General features: G+C 33.5%; 2 protein-coding genes and 1 non-coding gene across 3 annotated transcripts; 1 reads left to right on the top strand and 2 right to left on the bottom strand.

Moving 5' to 3' along the window:
• Nucleotides 1-1,094: 1,094 nt before the first annotated feature.
• LOC133804593 (DEAD-box ATP-dependent RNA helicase 39-like) lies at nt 1,095-3,630 on the bottom strand. Its single transcript, XM_062242740.1, has 5 exons — nt 3,094-3,630; nt 2,092-2,181; nt 1,856-2,005; nt 1,602-1,742; nt 1,095-1,516 (listed from the first exon to the last, which is right to left on the bottom strand). The coding sequence occupies exons 1-5, from the start codon at nt 3,538-3,540 to the stop codon at nt 1,349-1,351; spliced, it is 996 nt and encodes a 331-aa protein (XP_062098724.1). The 5' UTR covers nt 3,541-3,630; the 3' UTR covers nt 1,095-1,348.
• A 2,779-nt stretch (nt 3,631-6,409) lies between these two features.
• Nucleotides 6,410-8,516, bottom strand: LOC133804567 (uncharacterized). Its single transcript, XM_062242719.1, has 3 exons — nt 8,161-8,516; nt 7,763-7,927; nt 6,410-6,779 (listed from the first exon to the last, which is right to left on the bottom strand). Exons 1-3 carry the CDS (start codon nt 8,455-8,457, stop codon nt 6,681-6,683), a joined length of 561 nt encoding a protein of 186 aa, XP_062098703.1. The 5' UTR covers nt 8,458-8,516; the 3' UTR covers nt 6,410-6,680.
• Nucleotides 8,517-19,130: 10,614 nt separating this feature from the next.
• Nucleotides 19,131-19,237, top strand: LOC133807625 (small nucleolar RNA R71). Its single transcript, XR_009879527.1, has one exon. It is a non-coding gene; the product is annotated as a small nucleolar RNA R71 (small nucleolar RNA).
• The last annotated feature ends 3,994 nt before the right edge of the window (nt 19,238-23,231 follow it).

The raw sequence follows: 23,231 nt of genomic DNA, 5'->3' as shown, positions 1-23,231 counted from the left end.
CTATTACCGACAATCGGGGTTGAACCACTATAAAAATTCTGTGTTATTTACTTTTCTTGTTTATACCGTCTGTTGTCGTTTACATTCTCTTGAAGGTTCGTCGTATTTGACGTTCTCACGTCGTTGGCTAAAAACGCAGTCAACACTCACCATAAAAAATATTTTCATCAAGATTCCTGTGGAACAACATGGACACCTGCAAAGTTGTTGAATATTGAATCCTATACCGATAGTTAATAGCTAATGGGGAAGAATAAAAGTGAATTTAAAGCACAACACAATGAATCCCACACAGATAAAAACATGTGTCACCCATTTGGTGGGAGATATAAAGATAAATGAGCAAAAAGATTATGGTGCATAAAATGGTATTTTTCTCCACCTTTTAGGAGGATGTTAAAAGTCACCAAACAATGAATGGAATGAAAATAAAATTTATTTAAAACTTCTGGCACATATCAAAATTGAAAAACAAAAACTTGAATATTGAATAATTAAAATATTTAGTTTATCCAAAAACTAATATATTGAGAATGTTTAGTTTGTACAGTTTAAATATTGAAATATTTAGGAACACTTAAAAAAGAGTTTTTTATTTAATTAATTAAAAATTTGACAATTAAACATAAAATAAAATGTGTTTGGTAACTTTAATTTTATTTATTATTTTTTTTAATTTTAATTAAAATTTTGAGAATTTTTTCACTTTCAAATTTTTTATAAATAGTTTTCAATTGTTTTTTTCTTCTCTTCTTCAAATCAACACGTCATATTGTTAACCAAAAATCAAAATAAAAATTATCAAACGCATTCATTATTTTTTATTTTTAAAAACAAAAAACAAAAATAGTTACCATATATATTTTTATTTTTTAAAAATAAAATAATATTTCTATTTTAGTGTTTGAAAAATTCAAAAATAAATTTTTTACGAAGGGAACCTTAGTTATTAAAAAACTAGAAAATTGAGATTGTTTAGTTTGTACAGGTAATCAACTACCTATATTAATTCAACATAAACATCAAATTTATCAAAATCAAACTCAAAACAGAATATCTCAAACTTGTCACCAGATTCATGAGTAAACTGCACATTATACTTAATTTTGCAATTATATTAATAATTAGCATTTATAATTTACAATTATTATGATATGTTAAGCGAAAAAAAATCAGAAACTAATTTCTTAAATTTCACCTTAATAGGACCCGAAGAAATCAATGAACAACTGACAACTCTCAAAACCTACAAAATGGTCTCCCAAGTCCAACCAAACTAATCAGGGTCATTTTACCTCCATTGGTGGTTCAGCATAAGCACAAGGAGATACGACTATGCCAATATTATTTAATTAAGAGAGTCAATCAGTTCTACCACTTTTTGCTTCAGAGCTTCTGGCGACTCAAGAAGACAAAATGCTTCTGTTTGGTCTATCTCAAGCAACACCGCAGCAACTTGCCCGGCATGACTTTGTTCAAGATTCTCCACAAGGGAAGATAGATCTTTATGCAGAACCTAGAAGTTTAAACAAATAGAACACTTAAGTTTAAAGACAGAGATGTCCAGTTTGTACCAAGACAACATCCACACTATGCCATACCTTCATCATCATTGAAGTGGTCAAAATAGTTTGTAGGCCTTGGTGATTAGGTTTTGACACCAGCTCTTTTAGTGGACTTAAGATTTTCTTAATGTCAGGACCTAAACCGTTATCAAACATGTCATCCACCTCGTCGAAGACCTATTCGAAAATTATGCCATCGTTACACATGGTAAGAAAACAATTCTACTTTTATGTCTAACAACGATAACAATGGTAGGAAAAGTGAATTTTTAGCAGGAAAGGATACTAACCAAGTATTTGATTTCATTAAGGGTCACATTACCCTCTTCTATAAACTGAAGAACCTCATCAGGAGTGGTAGCCAACAAGCCAATTGAATCATTTTCCATTGCATTCTTCGACTTCGAATGCTCGAGGATGAACTTTGCCGCTTGAAAGCACTGCAGGATGCTAAGTGAATATGTTATAGGCTATAAGGTTCTTTTACACCATTTTAAAATATAAAGAAGTAAAAAACAAACCAAACCTCCTCAGCATGCTCTTGTGTGGTGCACAGAACAATAGCTCGGGGACCCTTGGGCTTTTCTCTAGACAATTTGGCATTCCCTCTGAGATTCTGCAAGCACAGAACAACTCAGAAGTACATAACTAAGGTTTCATACCCTTAACAAATGGAAACTAGCATCCAAGTAAATGCCTCTCATATTAAAGCATTAAGTATACGCATTCACTCATTTCAAAGAGCTAGGCTTCGTGGGTAGATTTAATCCACTAAGTCACTGTCATTTTATTAAGATGACTTGTCAACTGAAGTTAATTGGTTGTTAGTATTTTGTCCCTAATCTCGGTTCATTATATAAGAACCAAGTTAGATTGTGTTTTGAGTACAGAGAGAAAAGGTTCTAGCAGAGCTAGAGAAAAAATAGTTTTATAGAGAGAGAAATCGAAGAGGGTATTCTTCCTGAGAAAGATTGAAAGAAGAAGAAAGAAAGAACTAGTGAATGAAGCTGTGATGAAAGACTAAATAGAAGGAAATTCAGTGCTGGTTTCATGGGGTTTCAAGAGTGTTACAAGTCTTAGTTCTTTGGAGATTCTCTTGTGTATTTTGTACTCAAAGATTGGTGTTTGTATTTTTACAAACATTTTAGTGGAACCTCTTCAAGAGGAAACTGGAGTAGGACATTTTAATGGTGTCCGAACCAGTATAAAACTGTGTCTTTATCTCTTTTTGTTAATTTTTTCATTTGAGCTTTATAGTTTTATGATTTGCTTAACCTTTCAATTTCTGATATTTTGTGTTTAAGTTGTTTGCCATTGTTGTAGTGAATTTCCTACAGTAATAAAGGATATTCTCAACCAAATACATTGTAACAAAACAAAGGCCACAGCTTGTAATCCACATATTCTTTCAAGAAAGGCCAAACCTTTTTTTCAAAAAAGAAAAATTAATTGAATAGCTACTGTGTATAACTCAGCTAGAAAGAGTACTATATATGTATCTATATGCTATAAAGCTTTGTTTGATTACCTGAATTAGAGGTACCAAGTACGTGAAGGCATCAACAGAATGAGAGTGAGAACAGAGAACCACGTTCTTCCCATCCAAGATTGCAGGAATCCCAACACTTTGAATCTCTGAAGGAGACGAAAAACCCAAATGGGCCATAGCTTCACTCAGCCCCCGACTCAACCCCAACTCCTTAAAACCCAAAACCCCAACTTCCCTTTTCGGATTAGGATCAGATTCTTGTGTTGGCGGGGTTTTAGAGGAGCCCTTGAGTTTTCTGAGCCTGAACTGTTCGAGAATTTGGGAGTCTTTTCTGGGTTTTGGTTCTTTTCCATTGTCTGTAGTAGTGATGGAAGAAGAAGAAAGAGCCCTGAGCCTAAAATGAGTGTCATTGGCATTAGGTGGTGATCGTGGGAACAGTTTGGAGTTGCAAGGCAACTTGAGAAGAGCCCTGGCTGTGCTTCTCATGGCTTTCCAATCTCAACTCTGCCAAAAAAAAATTCCTACTTTCTTTCGTCTCTTTCCTCCATTTTTTCTTTCATATTTTTCTATATGTTTTAGTAACAAAGGGTCGGTTTTATCTCAAATATTTGCAAAATATGGTCATTTCCATTAAAGTTTTTAATGTAGTAATTTTCAAACATTTTATGTTAGTTGAAGTATGGCACTTATCTAAAATTGTATTCGTATTGTCAGCAATAATACCTAAAAAAAAAATTTAAAAGTTGTACTTTAATATCTAAATATTTTTTTGGCGATAATAATACATAAATCTATAATTTTAGTATAATTTTTAGTACCCACCGTTAACTGCCCGTAAAGTATCCACGTGACACATTTTTGTACTCGTAAATTTAGGTATTAAAGTATAACTTCTGAAACGATTTGGGCATTATCATCGCCAATGTCCCTAAATTCTTTAAATATTGTAAAAATTATTTAAAATTTTAAAAAATCTAAAAGATTATTAAAAATTAATTAATAAAATTAAAATTCACAGATTCAAAATAACACAAATTAAAATTAAAACTCGAAATCATCCCAAAATCTATATAATTAATTAGTACAAGTCTATTATTTTATTTTTTCTTTTAAAATATTTAAGAAATTAAAAAATAATTTTTAAATTCAAAACTCAAATATTGAAAGAAAATAAAAACAGATTTCTTTATTTTATTGTCCTTTCCTTCTCTCTTCCCTGCCACTTACTTCTCTCTCTTTCCAACTACGATACCCACCTTTCATGTTCATCGTACCAACTCAAATACATTCATCAACATGTTCATCTTCTTCAAATAACAAAAAATAACATTCGAATACTTAATAATTTTATTTTATTATTATTATTTTCTTAAAATAAAATTTTCTATTATTTATTTCATTCAATGTCTATTCTCATTACTCTTTTTCCTTTTAATTTTTTTTTTCATCCTTTGAAATAAGCTTCACTTCCCAAACACTCATCGCTTCTTGGCTTCCAATATGTTATTGCGCACGTGTGTTTATTTTCTATTTATTTTGAATAAGATTAATTAGTGGAGAACTTTTTAAATCATGAATGAAATACCAAATTTGAACGAACACATGGAAACAAACAAGGAATGTGACTTTCTTGTGTGAAAGCTGAAATGAGAGTATTTGAGTTAGCTACTAACCCAATTTCAAATGATGAGATTATGGGTGTTGATCTAATATATTTTTCTTATTATTGTTGGTTTAAAATGTAATATATATTTTTTAATTAATACTATATGCTTTGGTTAAGATGTAAGTTTGGATTATTCAATGTGTTCAGCAGATCATCTTCATGCCCTAGAGTTGTACACTACTTCATATTTTATTCTTCGTTTTTTATATATTTATTATATCAAATTCATTCCCAACATATTTTCTTTTATTCCCCAATACATTGGAGATGAAAAAAATAATGGGCAAAATTATATTATTATAAAGTTTTGAACTTTTGAGTTGAGGTTGCTCTTAATTCAACTAGATTCATTTTACTTTTGGAGCCATGCACATGCTTACAATGTGAACAAGAAACAACAGTTATTTATGGCCCTGTTAGTTTATCTGAGCTGACATTTATTGCTAAAATCTAATAATAATGATAATAAATAAACAAATTAGAAAAGAAAGAAAAAAACCCTTTTACCTAAAACACTATTACACTAACAAAAATTTGTTCTTTTTGAAGCCAACTTAACTTGCACAATACAACTTTTAAAGGAGCCTTTCCTTTCCTTTTAGACCCAAAAAAAACAAATTTGTAAAGGAGCCCAATGTTATTATAGTCGGCCATGTAATCTCTAACAGCAACTCACACCAATAATTAGTTATAAATTTCTTGCACTACATAATATAATCAACCAACAAGAGCATTCTTGTAACGTCTCACGTTACTATGGCTGCTTACTGGAATAACGACTGGTCCTGTAAATCAAGACGAGTCTTTTCAGCGTACTTTGTTCTCAATCGCATGCTTCCTGGGAAAACTTTCCAAGAGGTTACTCATCACGAAACTACTTCAGGTCAAGCACGCTTAATTTTGGAGTTCTCAAGTGATAGGTTACCGAAAAGAATATGTATGCATATGCAGCACCCATCAATCAATTTATGTCATCTTCAACTGTGTAGTCTCATGCCTACACAGTCTTAGAATCATCACACATTTCTCAGGCGATGTGGAATTGCACAAATTTTATCCAGTATTTCTCCATGCAGGTCAAGAGATTCTTACGGTCACAATTCTCTCTCATGTTTGACTTTGAACATCAATTTATATATTATATACATATATTTATATTATCATCTTTGTAGGCAATGGTGTCCTTTTCATGTCCAAATACATCAACAACTCGAAGTTGGAATAGAGACCATTAAACTCTTGTTAGTTAAGAAACAATATGCTGAACGAGAAGTCTTCTAATTAGGGCATTTTAAATTTATTAATTAAGGAGATCTTGGACGAGTCCTTGTGTTACGGATTTTGTGGTTTTCATTTTTGACCCCAAGATCAACCAACTCTTTAGCTGTTTTTTTGTCTTCTTTTGCTAAATATGGTTGAGAAAAAGTAAAGATTTAGCTATTAAGAATGAGGCTGTTTTTCCTTTGTGACTTCTTCTATTGTTTCAACTGATTGACCACTTCTTTAGTTGTGTGCTTTATGGTGTTTATAACCATTTTTTTTATAAAAAAAAACTCCATAGAACACTACCAATAGCTTATCTACTTTATTCTTGAAAATGCATCACTAAAATCTTAATATATTTTTTTTACATCAAACTTTTATATTACACCACATTATCATATCAGCTAATAAGTTGAATCCAATAAATTTGTAAAGAAATGAATAAAATATAATTTGAATGAGGAATAGTGTTCTTCAAATGAAGAGTTGGTGTTGTAGGATGCTCTAAAATAGAACTAAAATAGAGTAGCTTATGGAAGAGGTATTTTACCTCATTTTCTCTATTTTTAGAGAAATATGTATTTTTATCAGCCATTGGGAGTGCTCAGAATTGATTGGTACACACTAATGATAATGTAGCAAAATGGGTAAAATGTGAATAGTTGTGCTTAGGAGGATGTTGGTGGTCAAACTCAAATCATTTGTAAAGGTGAGGCTTCAAAACACCAACATAAGGCAGATTCCTATATAATTCAGCAAAGTCCATCCCATATCCTACCACAAAATAATCTGGACACTGTCCACAAAATAAACACAAACACAAATATATTCATTAATAATGATCATATATATATACAAAATTAAATATATAATCAAATCGTCTCAAAATTTGTATAAAAACTCATAATATGCTTGGTAAACTATAACACATGGCATAACATATTTAAAATGTGACACACAACTTACATAGTACATTTATATTAAACTTGAATAATTCAACAAAAATTAATCATTTATATAATATGTTAGGTTTAAACATGCTAAAATTAACCAATTAAAAATATTAACACACAAGAAAAATTAATAATTAAATAAATAAATTTGATTACGAGTCAAACATGTTAGGAAAGTGGATGCGATGGTCCCCACTTAATCTTTTTAAACTAAAATTTTACATCTACCTTTTGATTTAATTTTCACTTTTATCCCAAGTTATGATATTTAGTTTGCCTCCACTAAATATTTTTCTCTCAATTTGGCTTCACTACAAAAATAGACCATCTATGCCACTTTGACTTACCAGTTCAGTGGTTTTGACAAAAATCTTATTGACATTACAACTTATGGGTTTAGCAAAATTAGTCTTTTTTTTAATGACAATGATAAAATAACATTTTTCCAACAAACTCTATATTTGATTGAATACTACTCTACAAAAAAAAAAATTATATTCTAAACTTTTTATTTTTGAGCTCTATACTCATTTTTATTTAAACTCTTGATATTTGATGAGAATTATTAGAGAAAAATATCACGTGAAAAGTATATAGATACATTCAACAATACATAAAAAAAAAATTAAAAAAAAAACAATTGGTTATGAGATTAACCTCATTCTTCATACCATGCAACACATTCTAATTCTAGACCTCTTTCTATATTCTAACAAGAATATTTAGGAAAATTATTCACTAAACTAATATAATTGGTAATAATTAGTCAATTTGAAGGAGCTAAAAAAAACCAATAAGAAAAAAAACAGAGAGAAAAAAGTGTAACCTGAAAGCCAGAATAAAACTTGCCCTGGCCGAGGAGCTGAAAATGAATCTTTCTTTTGGAGGGTTTATCAAGAAAAGTGCATACTGATACAGACGAAGCTCCTTTCGATTTCATGTGTTCGATCAGACACCCTACTGTGCTTCCTGTGTCCACAATGTCTTCAACCTATAATAATCAGAATCAGATTCTCTTTTATTTTCCCAAGAAACAAACACCAAGAATATTCCCCAACAATCGTCAAACAAAACGAACCAAAGTCAATTAAATCTTTCCCCCACGTGTCACATGTCTAATTTCTTAACAAAAATAACAAAATTAAAAAAGGTCACGGAAATATTAATATGATATTTTCTCGAGAAACAAACAGTTTTACAATGAAATAAAATAAATTGGTGTACCAAGATAACGTGCTTGCCAGCGACATCGAGCTTCAAGTCGGAGGAGATTCTCGGTTTACCACTGGACTCGGTTCCGCAGCCGTAGGATTCGACTCGGATGAAATCAACGGCAATGGGGAGTTTGATTTGCCTGACTAAGTCGGCGAGGAAGAGAAATGCACCCGTGGCGACACCGACGAAGACAGCTGGAGGTGAATCGACGACGGCGAGGTCGGCGGAGATTTGGGTGGCGAGTTTGGCTACTCGGCCGGCGATCTGGTCTTGGCTCCAGAGGATACTCTCCATGTGGGACTCCATGTAAGGTGACCAAGAGCTCTTTACAGGTTTTTTTCTTCTTTTAGGGTTTTTATAGTGGTTTATGTTTTTATGGTTTATTGCCTATAATATATAAAAAAAATTAAGTAAATATCCCAATTATTTTATTTTATTTTAGGGGATTTGTTTAATATAGGATAGGATTTAGATTCGCATTCACACATTTACTTTACCACATACCAAACACTCCATAGGGGTTTAAATTATCCTAATTCTGAGTTCAAGTGAAACACATCTCACAAGTGGTTTTCAGATACCCATGAATGTGTAACACTTCAAAATTGTTAGTATTTTTTTTTTAAAAAATAATCTCAAACCAATAATTTTTGTTTAATGACTTGTTTTATTTTTTAAACTTATAATATAAAAATAAATATACATATATCAAACTATAAAATGATAAATAATATTTGTTTATTTAAAGAAATTGATATGTAAAGTCTTTATATCATTACTTTAGTTTAAAATAATAAATGAAATATAAATTATGATCTAATGAAAATTTTGGTAATTTTTTAAAATGTTATTTACTTTTTATAATTATATTATTTATTATTTTGATTAAATATATTATTATATTAATTTTATGAAAAATATGAAAACTTGACAGATTACTATGCACAACCAAATACAGAAAATGATATTCTCAATAATCAGAGATAAGATTCTAGTGCACAACCAAACACATTGATGTAAGTTTCCAGACTATCAGATTATCTTCTTCAACTTTCTCATTAATATGAAAACTGTGAACTCCTCATAACAAACGGTTTCTTAGCGCACATGTTTTGGCGAGTTTGGTATGGTTGTACTGTTGGGAAAATAATTATAATTGTGTTGTGGGGAAAAATTAATGAATGTTTGGTAAATTATAAATTGTAAAATGATGTGAGTTGAAAAAATTGTTAATTAAATTGATGGTATATTAAAAGAACAAATAGATATTATATTTTATGAAACAAATTCACAAATACTAAATATACTTAATAGATTTTAATATAAATATTATATATTTTTTCTTTAATATGAAATTTATAAGTGTTTGGTAAATATAATTTAAAAATATTAGGAGATGCAGAAATAATATTATAGTGTATAATAAATCTTATATCGTTTGTTAATTTAAAATTACTAATTTTTTTAAAGAAAATAAATATAAAAATAATATTTAAGATTTAAATATTAATTATTTTATTGTCATATTAATTTATTTTAAATATTTTATTTTTTAGTAATATATAATAAAAAAAATAAATATATTTAGATAAAAAAATTATATTTACTCAAAAGTTTTTTCAAAAAGCTACTTTTAGAAAAGTTAAAAGTTGCATTGTGACAGCTTTAGCTTTTAGCTGTGACTTCTACATAAATTATTCAGCATGCTGTTTTTTTTACTTTTTACCAAATACATTTATTATACAATTTTTTCAGAAAACAGTTTTTAACTTTTCTAAAAGTTGTCCCCAACATACGCGTATAATACAAATACAAGATAGAATCACTTCCAATTATGTATTCTTATAATTTATCAAAAGTGTTAGGAAAATATGTATTGCCTCAATGGAAATGGTAAGAAAATATTACAACTCTATGCAAAATATTACAATAGACAAGGATTGATTAAATAAAGTGTTACAACTCTATAATTGAAAAATACAAATAAAAGGAGAAGGAGATGTAAGATGATAGAAATAGAAAGTACAACTCTATTGCAAAAGATACAAGTAAACTATAAGTGTTTGAACAAAGGAAATAAAAGGATTACAACTTTTAAACAAAAGAACAAGTAAATAGAATAAGAAGAAAATAAGAAAGAGCAATAGAAGAGAATAATAACAAGAGCCAAAACAATAAACTCTCACTCACACAACCAAAGTGAAGAGTGTTGGGGATTACCAACTTGAACAAGATTTGAAACCTTTGTCCAAAAGCTTATTTTCCCCTAACTCAAGCACTAAGGAATCTCTCACAAATTATAGGAAATGCTTTCTGGAATAATCAAGCCTCAAGGTGTTTCTAGCCAAATGCTCTAGTGGATAGAAAAGTTGTGTCTTACAAGTGAGCATTAGGCTCCTATTTATAGAGTTTAGAGACACCCTTTGAATTTCAAATTCCACCAACCTCCATGGATGTTACCAATGATTAATTGGGTGTTTTATGGAATTAAAATAGAGATTTGGGAGTTACTTGGCTGTTGGAATCGTTCAAAATTGGATAAAAACCGAAATTGTATGAAGCTGTCAGCCACTAGGGCCGCAGCGCTTGTTCCAAGCGCCGCGACCCTCAGTCAGGTTCAGCAACAAATTTTTCAGTTTTTTTCCAAAACGTTCCAAATTATTCCCACTTGATTTTGTAACTTCCATACACAATATGGGAGTTAAAATCACATCTCTATCAGCCATTTCTCATATGGCTTTAAGAAATTCATCTCAATATTGTGTAACAACAAATCTACACAATAATGAGTGATATTTAGGAGTTACAAATTTGTGATGAATTTGTAACACCAAATATGTTACATGTTTGGATATTTCACATATATCCAAATAATGTAACTCTCTATTATATGTTACAATATGTGACACTCTATGTCACATTTATTTAATCTAAAACATTATATTATAAAATAATATAACAAAAAGTATATCTTTGGCTAGTGCATAATTAGTATTGTTACAAATACGCCACATATGTATTCAGTGGCGAAACCATAATTTTTTTTTCACTTGGGGCGAAATTTAAATTATAAAATATATAAAAATTATGTATTAGTAATAATGTAACGCCCCAAACTCCAGGGATCGTTACAGTGAGTCTTGTAACCAATGCTAAACTCGCTAATCGAGTCATTTGGCCAAAATCGTGTAACTAAGTATGATTAGCGGTTTAGGGATTAAAAATTTTGGTTAAAATGTAACGTTTCACTAGAACATTTATTTACTGTATACATTGGGATCCCAAAAATATAATTTAAGAGTCTATTACAGGAAAATATTTACGACAGGCCGATCTAAGCGGCAAAACAGGGTTTAACCCTAGTTCTCCTTTCAACCCTCAGTCGTGGCGGTCGAGCAGTCGCATATGTACACGTCGTCACCTAAGCTCTTCAGCTCAAGGATGGTCCAGCTTTCTTTTGCCTTTACCTGCATCACATAGCACCCGTGAGCCGAAGCCCAGCAAGGAAACTTAATATACTCATGAACAGTAATAACTTGTCATCAAATCATAAGGCACACGTCTAGCAAATATAGCCCTAACCATACAGGCAAATGAGTTCACGTAATGTTGAGTATAACACATCAACCAATGATCATAATAATCAATCAGGGCTTTTAGCCCAAAATAGAAGAGTGACAGTGGTACAGTCACTAAGGTGGGTTCCATTCCCAATAGTCATGTGACGATAGGGTCATCGGGGCTTATAGATAAGTGATCATTTCATTAGCTTAAACAAGATATGTATCTGGTGAAATAGTCACCAGCATAAACCTATCGAGTAGGTAAGTGATCCTTTCACTAGCTTAAATAGGATAGGTGCATGATGACTAGTCATCAACATAACCTTCCTCATGATCGTAGAGTCATAACCATGGAACTTTGTTCCCTAGCCATGTGACAAGCAGTCACATAGGCCTTAGGCCCTGACTCTGAGTAACTAGTCAAGCGCTTATAAGTTTCATCGACCTTAGGGTCGGTCCAGCATTAATACCCCATATGAGTCATTCAATGCTGATATCGATTAGATCTAATCTTCATTCGGCCCCGCGTTCAGGATGCTTATCCTGTTTCTGACTCTTAGGTCAGTGTCTCTAACTAGTCAGTGCCATATATAAGTAAGCAATGCCACCAAACATATATCACATATCCAATATCCAAATACAGGGCATTCAACATGCTTACTTAACAAATACTAGCACAATTAGGATCATACATAAACACAGAGGCTCAAGCTCTGAACAATATCATACTCAGTATACAAAGCATGTCCTAATCACATGTTTCTCGTGCATTATATTTAAACATCCAACATGCATCAAGAATAACCATGCATGTCACTTATACACAAGGTGCAGTTTTCTTACCTCCGGTTCGAGCGAGAATTAGAACAAGAACGACCCTTGTGAACGATCGATCCTTAATCCTTTAGCGGTCACCTAGTCATAACCAAATACAATCTCTGATTAATGAAAATCAACCAAGATCGGGTCTTGATCTAAACCCCACTCTTGGGACCTAGAAACATGCCCACACGGTGAGTAGATTCGATCCCGGGCCTTAAGGATTGAAACCCCGAGCCAAAAACCCTTAAAAACACTCAAAACAGAGTTCTAAAGAAATAGGGTAGCGCTACAGTGCTACCCTCCTAGCGCCCCAACGCTCTTCACAGAGCCGAACCACCCTAGCATCCCCTGCAGGTAGCGCTGTAGCGCCCTATACTGGGCTCTGTAGCGCTACCTTCAGCCAGCAACTGCCCAGAAAGTTCTTCCTTCGATTCCACCATTTCTAACCCAAACCAAAAGCTTCCAAACATTAAATTAAGTTCCAAATGAACCCAAATACCATCCTCACATGCCCCAAACATCACAACCCCAAGAACCCTAGCCAAAACTCCAATCAATTCCCCACTTTTCAACTCAAAAAACCAGCTGAAACTTAACCAAGAAAACAGAGCAAAACCAAGAATTCTAATGGCTAAAAACTCACCTCAATCTCAACAACACACCCTCTTCAATGGTGGAGCATAACCCTAGCTTATCCCAGTTTGGTTCCTTGGCTTGATTCCTCAAAATTAGCTTGAAAATCCAAAGAGAAATGGAGGAGAAAAACCATCGGGAGAGAAGGAGAAAGGAGACTTTGTTTTCCTCTTCTTTCTACAGCCTTAATGGCTTATATCTATCCTAGGGATGAAAAGACCAAAATACCCCTAGGTCTAGTAAGAGTTTCTAAAGGCTCCCAAGGGCAAAACCGTCTGTTCGCACCTATTTCATTAATCATAATGAACACACTCCAATTCCTGCTATTCTCAATATTCTCAAACACCAATAAATCATATCCCATTACCCTTTAATTCTCGGTAATGCTCTAACCATTAAAGACACCCCGAGACTCACCCCGAGTCTCGAATTTAATCCCGTTATGACCAGACCGAACACTTGCATTCCATGATCGTCTCATGCTGAAAGGCTCGAACAAATCCACATATAATGTGGTACCATTCATAACTCAGCCACATGCACGAAAATACACAATTACGCCATCAACGGGCCAAATTACCAAAATGCCCTTGTAATTATAAATACACCCATATACATGCATTTATTATCATATTATAATATAATTCACATAAACATGCATATGATCACTGAACAACATAATAAATCAATTATGGCCCTCCCGGCCTCCTAATCAAGGTCCTAACCCTTATTAGAAAATTCGGGGCATTACAAAAAAGATTCATAATAATTTAATGAATATCTGGGAGCAGCTACGATATGACTCGTTTTTTATGTGGTACAGTGCTTTACACAGTACATCCCGGGCTATCATGACATTTAGCCCTCTAACAAATCTGTCTAACCTGGTCGCATCGGTAGGAACAAGATCCGGTGCAAACTTTGCAAGTCTATCAAATTTTAAAGCATACTCCGTAACAGTCAAACTGCCCTGAACAAGGCCCACAAACTCATTCACCTTCGCCGCCCTGATGGCAACGTTATAGTACTTCTGATTGAACAAATCTTTAAACTCCTCCCACGTCATTGCAGCAACATTCCTAGTCTGTGACGCCACCTCCCACCAGATTAGGGCATCCTCTCTCAGCATATAAGTGGCACAGGCCACCCTATCATGTCCTTCTACTTTCATAAAATCAAGTATGGTGGTGATCAAGGTCATCCACTGCTCAGCTTTTAGTGGATCTGGTCCACCCTCAAAGATCGGGGGCTGCTGTTTCCTGAACCGCTCATACAACGGTTCCACTTTGTTACCCACATCAACAGGCTGTACCACAGGTACCAGCGCCAGTGGCCCAGCTGGGGCAACACTCCCAGATGGAGCCTGCTGTAGCATTCTGATCAACCCATCTTGGCTCTGAAGCCTAGCTTGCATTTCTGCCATTAACTGCTGCCAGTTCTCAGGGACTGGCGGAGGGGTTGGGCCCTAATCATCCTCTCTAGCCCCAGACCTGCCGGCTTGTCGTGTTGATTTCCTTGAACGCATAGCTATTCAAGTCAATCTGCAAACAACGACTCGGCAATTAGGCTAAGACGACAGGGTTATAATCTCTCCATAATCCACCACCAAAACTCCAATCATACACAAGCAAGCAAGTATAACAATTTATCCAGATATTCATCCACATACACAGCAATGCTAATAAGCACGCCTCAATAACATCATGCAATAGTCAAGGGCCAGGCCCTATCAGAATCTCATGCTCCCTATTCATCAGACAGATATCAACATTTGTATCTCACTCAAATCATTTAAACACATAATCATGCATATACAATTACCAAACCCTGAGTTGAGCTTGTCTCCCGCAGCGAATGTACATACCCAGCCAGTCTTCAGGACCCATAAACCTAGGACGCTCTGATACCAAGTTGTAACGCCCTGGATAGCCAAGACCGCTACACTGTGTGTTTATAAAGTGCCGGACTTGCTAATCAAGTATTTAAAGTAAAAGTGTGTTACTCAAATAGTAGAGGAGCTAGGGTTAAAAGAGTTTTGGTCTCAAAAGATACGTTTTCATTACTAAACTCTGTTTATGTACATGGGATCCCAAAAATGACAGTTTAAAAGCCATTTACAAAAGTTACAAAGTTTATATACATCAACAGCCATACTAAGGCAAAATGAGCAGTTAGGTAATCTCCGTCCTGACACACTCCTCGACCGTGGAGATCGAGCGGCTGGCTATGTACATTTTACCTCGGAGCTCTCCACCTCAGGCCTGGTCCAGCTTGCCCTTACCCTTACCTGCACCATGAAGCACCCGTGAGCCAAGGCCCAGCAAGAAAACACAGTAATAACAGAGCATGAACAACTAACAATCAAGTCATTTACTCATATAGCATCTCATAAATTCAGGTATATCATCATCCAAGCATATCACATACTAAGCATCTCAACTCATAATACATAATGCACAGTCGATAACCAGGGCTAGCGCTCACAAGCTGCTCCCTCTGTTATCCTAATGTTTCTGGCTCCCAGTGGCCAATTCGCGCCCCGTGCGCTAAAAATCATGAACGGTACTCTTAGACCGCTTATACGTGTCCCTTGGCATAATACCAACGATGACACAATACAACTCTCGGGAGCACTTAGTCCCATTCACAACCATACATTCGGGTGCAGTTTTCTTACCTTTCAATTCACTGGTTTCCGATGCCACGTAGCCACAAGCACGGTCCTCTACCCCGAGCCTCTCCAAAGTCCTAATCACAACACAAATATAATATTCTTTGTCATTAATCAATCCAAGACTACCTTCCCGGTACCTAACCCACACTCTCGGAACCCCCAAAACCTTAGAACAACACCCCGGAGACATCCCCCGAACCCCCGGAGCAAAGGCCAAAAATTGCAAAATGTGACACTCTGAAATTTGCCTTGTGCCGCGGCACCACTTTCCTTGTGCCGCGGCACCCATCATCAGAGACCCCCAGGCCGCGGCAAGCAAAAGCTGTGCCGCGGCACACCATCGCAGACCCAGATTTCTAGGTTTTCCTTCGCGTTTTTCCCGAGCCTAACTCACTCCAACTCACCCCAACTTCATACCCAAGCCCCAAAACTCATTTGAAACCCCACATAGACCAACCAACAACTTATAAACACTATAACCCATCTCAACTCCACAATCACCCACAGAATTCATACCTAAATTCAAACTCTAACACCTAAGCTGAAACTTGAGAAAAGTACAAACCAGGCCCCTAAATCTTTAAACCATAACAGCTATGAAATTGCAAACATACTTAGTACCCTTACCTCAAACAGAAATTCGACCTGAGCTTCCTCCAATCCAAGCTTGAGCTGAATTCCACCTTAACAAACCAACTGAATTCCATACAAGAAAAACCATGGCTATCTCTCAATTCTTTCAAAAACCAAATTCAGAACTTAACAAAACAGAAACCAATCCCTTACCTCAGTATAAACCTTGATATATGCTTAATTCCACACCCTTAAGCCCTTCTCTAGCCTCAAAGAACTCAGTTCAGTTCCTCTCCCACCTTGCCTCTTAGGTTCTTGATTCTCCCCTTTCCTTCTTGACCTTTCTAACCTTCCAAGACTTAACTTCAGCTTTACTTAGCATAAATAAATCGTACATATCTTTTTCCCTCAGCCAAAGACTCTATATTACTGCCAAAAGACCTTTTTAACCTTCCTCAAATATCCTTTTCTAACTAAACCTCAAGGGTACACTTGTCTTTTCACCAGCTTTGCAATTCTACCACTTTCCCCATAAAACTTGTTACTCTCTAAGGTTACTAATAGTTACACAGGTTACCAAATCACCAGTTACCTTTATCTAGTTTCCTAGAACCGTCTTGGCACATGCATCACGTTTGTATCACAGCACCCACACAGTACAATTCACATATCATAATTATCACATAATATAATTCACATAGTCATATAACATGCTTAAAATCATAATCATACATCTTAATCATAATAATCACACATAATTCCCATCATGCCCTCCCGGCACATGAAAAATAATTTAAGCGGATGCTATGATAACAGGTAAGGTTTCAGACTCTCCTAGAAAAGCATATTTTAAATTTTCTGGCAAAGGTTTAAGGTCTAACTTTGGAGACTCAGAAATTGATTGAACATGACCTAAGGGTGAAAAAGGTTCAACTTTGGTTTCATTTAAGGGTATAGGCTCTACCAAAGAATTCACATCATCATTAGAGTCATCAACATGCAAGTTCATACCAAAGTATTTTTCACAAAAATCAAATAAGTCATTTCCATCATTTTCACAAATACTATCTATCATGTTAACTTCATGCACTTCTTCACACTCAACAGATTTAACCACATTAAAAACATTCAATTCAACAGTCATATTTCCAAAAGATAATTTCAAAACACCATTACGACAATTTATGATTGCATTAGATGTAGCTAAGAATGGTCTACCTAAAATGATAGGAATTTGAGCATGCATATTTTCCACAGGTTGAGTATCAAGAACAATGAAGTCAACAGGAAAATAAAATTTATCAACTTTTATCAAAACATCCTCTATAATGCCTCTAGGAATTTTTACAGAACGATCGGCTAATTGAAGAGTTATAGAGGTAGGTTTTAGCTCACCAAGACCAAGTTGCTTATAAACAGAATAAGGCAATAAATTTACACTAGCACCCAAATCAAGTAAAGCTTTGTTAATAAAATGATCACCAATAATGCATGAAATTGTGGGACACCCAGGATCTTTATATTTAACAAGACTCTTATATTGAATAATGGAACTAGCTTGTTCAGTTAAAAACGCCTTTTTAGGAACATTAGTGTTTCTTTTAACAGTACAAAGATCCTTTAAAAATTTAGAGTAGGCAGGAATTTGTTTAATGGCATCTAAGAAAGGGATATTGATACTAACTTGTTTAAAAACTTCTAAGATGTCATTATATTGGCTGCCTTTTTTAATTGGAAGTAATCTTTGTGGGAATGGGGCTTTTGGAATGAAAGGATGGATTGGAGTTTCTTTGTTTGATGAGTTATTGAGATTAGAACTAGGAGGCTGACTCTTTTCTTTTTCTTTTTCATTTTCAACCTCGGGTATGTAATCGGGTTTGACAATTTTCTTTCCAGACCTAAGAGTTGAAATTGATTTGACTTCTCCATTATGACTAGACTTTCCTATCTCATATTGACCTTTTGGATTAGGGATAGGTTGACTAGGGAATGTTCCTTTTTCTCTATCAGCTAAAGCAGTGGCGAGTTGTCCTACTTGTGTCTCGAGTTTGGTAATAGATTGAGATTGATTTTGTAGGATTTGTTGGGTGGATTGCATAAATTGTTGTAAAGTATCTTCTAATGAAGGTTTTCTTTGTTGCGGATATGGTTGATTTTGTGGGGCATGAGCTTGGTTTTGTGTGTTGTATTGGTGCCCTTGATTCATTTGGGGTTGGTTTTGTCTCCATGAAAAGTTTGGATGGTTTCTCCAATTTGGATTGTAGGTGGACGAAAATGGGCTATCATTTGGTTTCTCATAAGAATGAAGAGCATTGGCCTCCTCAGAAAAGGCTTCTTGGTAGGAAGGGCATGATTGGGCATTATGGCAAGGACTAGAACATATAGAACAAACATCTTTTCTAGGTTGAATTGGAGAGTTTATAGTTTGGCTTATGGCTAAAGCTTCTACTTTTCTCGCTAATTTGTCTAAGGATGTTCTTAAGTCTAATTCTTCTTTTACTTCATACCTTCCTCCTCTTTTTGGTGAATTAGTTGACCTAGACCTAGGATCAAAATAATTCCATTGTTGTGAATTGACAGATAAATCTTCAAGGGCGTCCCACGCCTCTTGTCCTTGAAATTTTAAAAATTTTCCAGTATGCATAGATTGAATCATTTGACGATTAGAGGGAGTCAAACCATCATAAAAATATTTTACAAGTCTCCATTTTTCAAAACCATGATGAGGACATTTTAATAATAAATCTTTAAATCTTTCCCAACATTCATAAAACTCTTCATTATCTTTTTGAAAAAACTCGGAGATTTCTCTCCTTAGATTATCAGTTTTAGACATAGGAAAAAATTTCAGTAAGAATTTATTATAAAGTTGATCCCAGGTAGTTATAGACCCCGTGGGAAGGGAATTTAACCAAGCTTTTGATTTGTCTTTTAATGAAAAAGGGAACAATCTTAGTTTGACCGACTCATCAGAAAAATTTTGAAATTTAAATGTTGAGCAAATTTCTAAGAAATCTTTGACATGCATGTAAGGATCCTCTCTATCTAACCCATAAAAAGAAGGCAACAATTGAATGATTGATGGTTTAAGCTCAAAATGAGTAGCAGAAGTAGTAGGTAAAACAATGCATGAAGGAGCATTAGATGAAATAGGTGCAAAATATTCAAGCAAATTTTTTTCAGGCACAACATTTTCATCAACAGGATTAGCAATAGGTTCCATGATGCTCAAATTTTTACTAACACTTTCAATTTCAAACAAAGATAAACGTCTTTTTACTAATCGTTTTTTAGAGTTACGTTCCCAATGATGCATACAATTTTCACAAACAAGGCAACAATGATAATCTCAAACAAGCAATTTTCTGATGTGGAAGATCAGTTAAAACCGCAACCACAGAGCATACTTAGAATTTTTAGAGATTTCACAACAATATAATTCTTATGGTTTACTTGTCCCCAGGCCTATTTGTTTCCACTTACTCGCGCACTACTAACAACTCCCCGAGGTTAATTAGTAGAGGCGGATGGGAATTTTTTTCAAATTTCCTTTAAGCAAATATTGCTTATGGTGAAAGGACAAGATTTAGGTTTCTTTTTTTTTTTCAAGTATTTTTCACAATGTTACACTAAAATATTAAAGAAGACAAAGAAAAATAAGGCAAAAATGAAATAAGACTGAAATTTAGGCAAGAGTAGGGAGGCATAGCATGCCATCAACCATAACAAAATTAAGGTAAAAACTAGGAGGCACAAGTGCCATCAACTTAAACATAAGATAGATGACTAGGAGGCAAAAATTGCCATCAACTAGCTAGGAGGCAACATTGCCATCAACTAGTAATTTGCGGAATTTAAATAAAATAAAAATACAACAAAATAAATAAAGAAAATTACACAAAGGTTAGGAGGCAAAAATTGCCGTCAACTAACAAAGATATAAAAGAAATAAAATTACAACAAAATTAGGAGGCACAAGTGCCATCGACTATAAAAATTTAAAAGGATAGATAGGAGGCACAAGTGCCGTCAACTAAATAAAAAAAAACAATAAATATAGAAATATAAGTATATATTTTTTTATGGGTGGTTGAACCGTCCCAAATTTTCTTCTTATCTTTTTTTTTTTATAGTATATATATTTTTTAGTTTTTTTTTTAAGTGCAAAAATTAAAATAACTAGTAGAAGAATTTACTAACCTTGAGATAATTTTCGTTTCTTTTCTTTTGCAACTCCCCAGCAACGGCGCCAAAAACTTGATGGACCCTAAACGGGTATGTTTAAAAATTTATATATCGCAAGCGCACGAATCGTCCATATAGAATAGTGATCGTAAGCAAGGATGTCGAACCCAAAGGAGTTGTCTAAAATCGAAAATGAAACTATTTTAAATCAAAAGTAATAAATTCTAACCTAGTTCCAAAGATTGATAAGTTTTAATAGTATGAACATAAAATGAAATATTGAAAAATAAAGCTTTTTAAGATAATGAAAATATACCAATAATGAGTTGAAAATAAGTATTAAAAGAAAAGATTATTAAGATACTAGAATCCACAAAATGTAAGTTTAATAATATTTATTAGTATATTGATTCCCAAGTTTTAGTGATAGTTAAAATAATTTAAACTATCATTTTCCAAAAATATTTATAATTTTAAGCACAATTTTCTTATAAAAAGATAGGATTTTTCTTCACTTTTCAAAATTATAATTTCAAAGCATTTAGTGTAAATCAATCTAATGCAATAACAAATAAATCAATGAACATTATTTATAAGGCAAAACATAATATTTTTGTTCTAAGCATGGATGTGTACAATTTAATGACACATCTTACACAAAGAATATTATGTTTATGCACTAATGAAGAACAAAGTGTAAAAATGTTCTAACAATCTAAAATACAAGATATTTAAGATGAAAGAAATATATGAAGAAGAAAAATCCATAGACTTTGTTGCATTACAAGGGAAATCAACATACAACATAAATATTACCTAGTTACAAGTTGCTTCATCATGATCTTAATAATCTTATGAAAAAGATTAGAAGCACATAACTAGAATAGAAATTACAAAATAAATGACATACATACTTGCAAAATGCTCTTGAAAAACCCAAATGGAAGAGAGAATGGTAGAGAGAAAATGAGAGAAAAAGATGGTAACCAAAAAATTAAGCACCCCAAAAATGGTCTTGAAAGTCCATATTTATAGCCAAAGTGAGTTTATTAAAATAATCAATTTAAATTAATTAAATTGATTAGATTAATTAAATAAAATAAATATGGTATGTAGAGGTAAATTATAGGGTGTAATGATGATGTTGTGGTGAAAATGTGTAGGAAAAAGGGTAAAAAGTTGGCATTTTTGTCATAGGGGACAAAGGGACAAAATGCATTTTTGTTGGGCTCAATAAGGGAAATGGCAGCAATGTGGTGGTTGGGTGTTGGAGGGGGGGCCACGGGTTGGGCCTAGAGTGGGCCTCACGTGGTTGGGCTTTTGGAGAAACACCATTTTTCTTGTTACTTTCTTTCAAAATTACCATCTTTCCTTTGATTTTCTTGCTTTTCAAGGGCAATAATTTTCCTACACAATAAATTATAAACTAAATTAAAATTAAATATTTTCATTAATAAAATATATCATATAACTCCCATGAAAACATTAATTAAAATTTAATTTACATAACATTTAATTTCAATAAAATCATATTTTTAGCATTCAAACTAACAATACTAATTTTAAATAATGAAACTACAACATATTATAATAACATATCTATAAAAACATATAAAAATCTAGAAAACTACAATAAGACTAATAAATTAAAAATTACATAAAAACTTAATAAGTTAATTAAAAACTCATGAACTAAGCAACAATTAGCATGTAAAACATGGTAAAATAACTCTATTTTGTAGAGTTATCAGCACACTAATCAAGGCCCTTAAGCCTTATTAGTGAATTTGGGTCGTTACAAATTTTTTTCCATATTTATGTAAACTTCTCTTTTTAATACAAAAATCAGTAGATGCTCTAAACCCGATCGTGAACGGGCCTTGCCCAAGACCCAAGTTTTAAAAAATATATTTAAGGGAATTTTAAAAAAATATGGCTTTTATGTCATCAATGTGCAAAAATATGGGAATTATGCTTTTGTTAATTAGTATGAGAACATTTTTTAAAGAAAAAATTAAAGTATGAGAAACACAATTAGTAGCTAACTAAAATATAAAAGCTAAATTTAAACCAAAACACATCAGCCAACACAGGGGTACTATTGTAAAATTAGATTCCACTCTTTTTTCTCTCAAACCCTAGCCACACAAACACTTTATCTCTCTAAACCCATCCACACGAACCCCTTCTCTCTCCAAAACCCAGCCGCACCATCCCCTCCAGCTCTGGTAATGTAATGCCCTGAATCCTCCGATGTGGTTTAATGGCTGGATTAGTAGGCCGGGAGGGCCATAACTGTTTAATTATGCCATTAAATGATAATATGCATGTTTATATGAATTATATTATAATATGATGTTATATGCATGCATGTGGGTCCACATTTGAGTATTATGATATTTTGATAATTTGGCTCGTTAAGGGTATATTTGTATATTTGGGTGTATATTGTGATTTGTGAATGAGATCCCATTATTATGGAGATATATTCGAGCTATTTGACATGAGACGGTCCTATATAATGGATTAGCGGTTTTGCCATAACGGGGTCAATTATTGGGTAATAAGAATGTCTATTTGATGATAAATTGGGAGTTATTGAGATCAGGATGAAATTCTGGAAGTTTTGA

This window comes from Humulus lupulus, chromosome X (assembly GCF_963169125.1).
Source record: "Humulus lupulus chromosome X, drHumLupu1.1, whole genome shotgun sequence".
NCBI lineage: Eukaryota > Viridiplantae > Streptophyta > Magnoliopsida > Rosales > Cannabaceae > Humulus > Humulus lupulus.
The sequence above is the reverse complement of the archived record's forward strand: the minus strand, read 5'-3'. Positions and strand labels throughout refer to the sequence as shown.

Excerpts from the sequence above, each read along its gene's own strand:
- LOC133804593 (XM_062242740.1), bottom strand. The coding sequence starts at position 3,540 with ATGAGAAGCACAGCCAGGGCTCTTCTCAAGTTGCCTTGCAACTCCAAA. Across the intron at positions 2,182-3,093 it reads ACTTGGTACCTCTAATTCAG|AATCTCAGAGGGAATGCCAA; the intron begins GTAATCAAACAA and ends CTGTGCTTGCAG. Across the intron at positions 2,006-2,091 it reads CACAAGAGCATGCTGAGGAG|TGCTTTCAAGCGGCAAAGTT; the intron begins GTTTGGTTTGTT and ends AGCATCCTGCAG.
- LOC133804567 (XM_062242719.1), bottom strand. The coding sequence starts at position 8,457 with ATGGAGTCCCACATGGAGAGTATCCTCTGGAGCCAAGACCAGATCGCC. Across the intron at positions 7,928-8,160 it reads CTGGCAAGCACGTTATCTTG|GTTGAAGACATTGTGGACAC; the intron begins GTACACCAATTT and ends TGATTATTATAG. Across the intron at positions 6,780-7,762 it reads AGTTTTATTCTGGCTTTCAG|TGTCCAGATTATTTTGTGGT; the intron begins GTTACACTTTTT and ends TTTTGTGGACAG.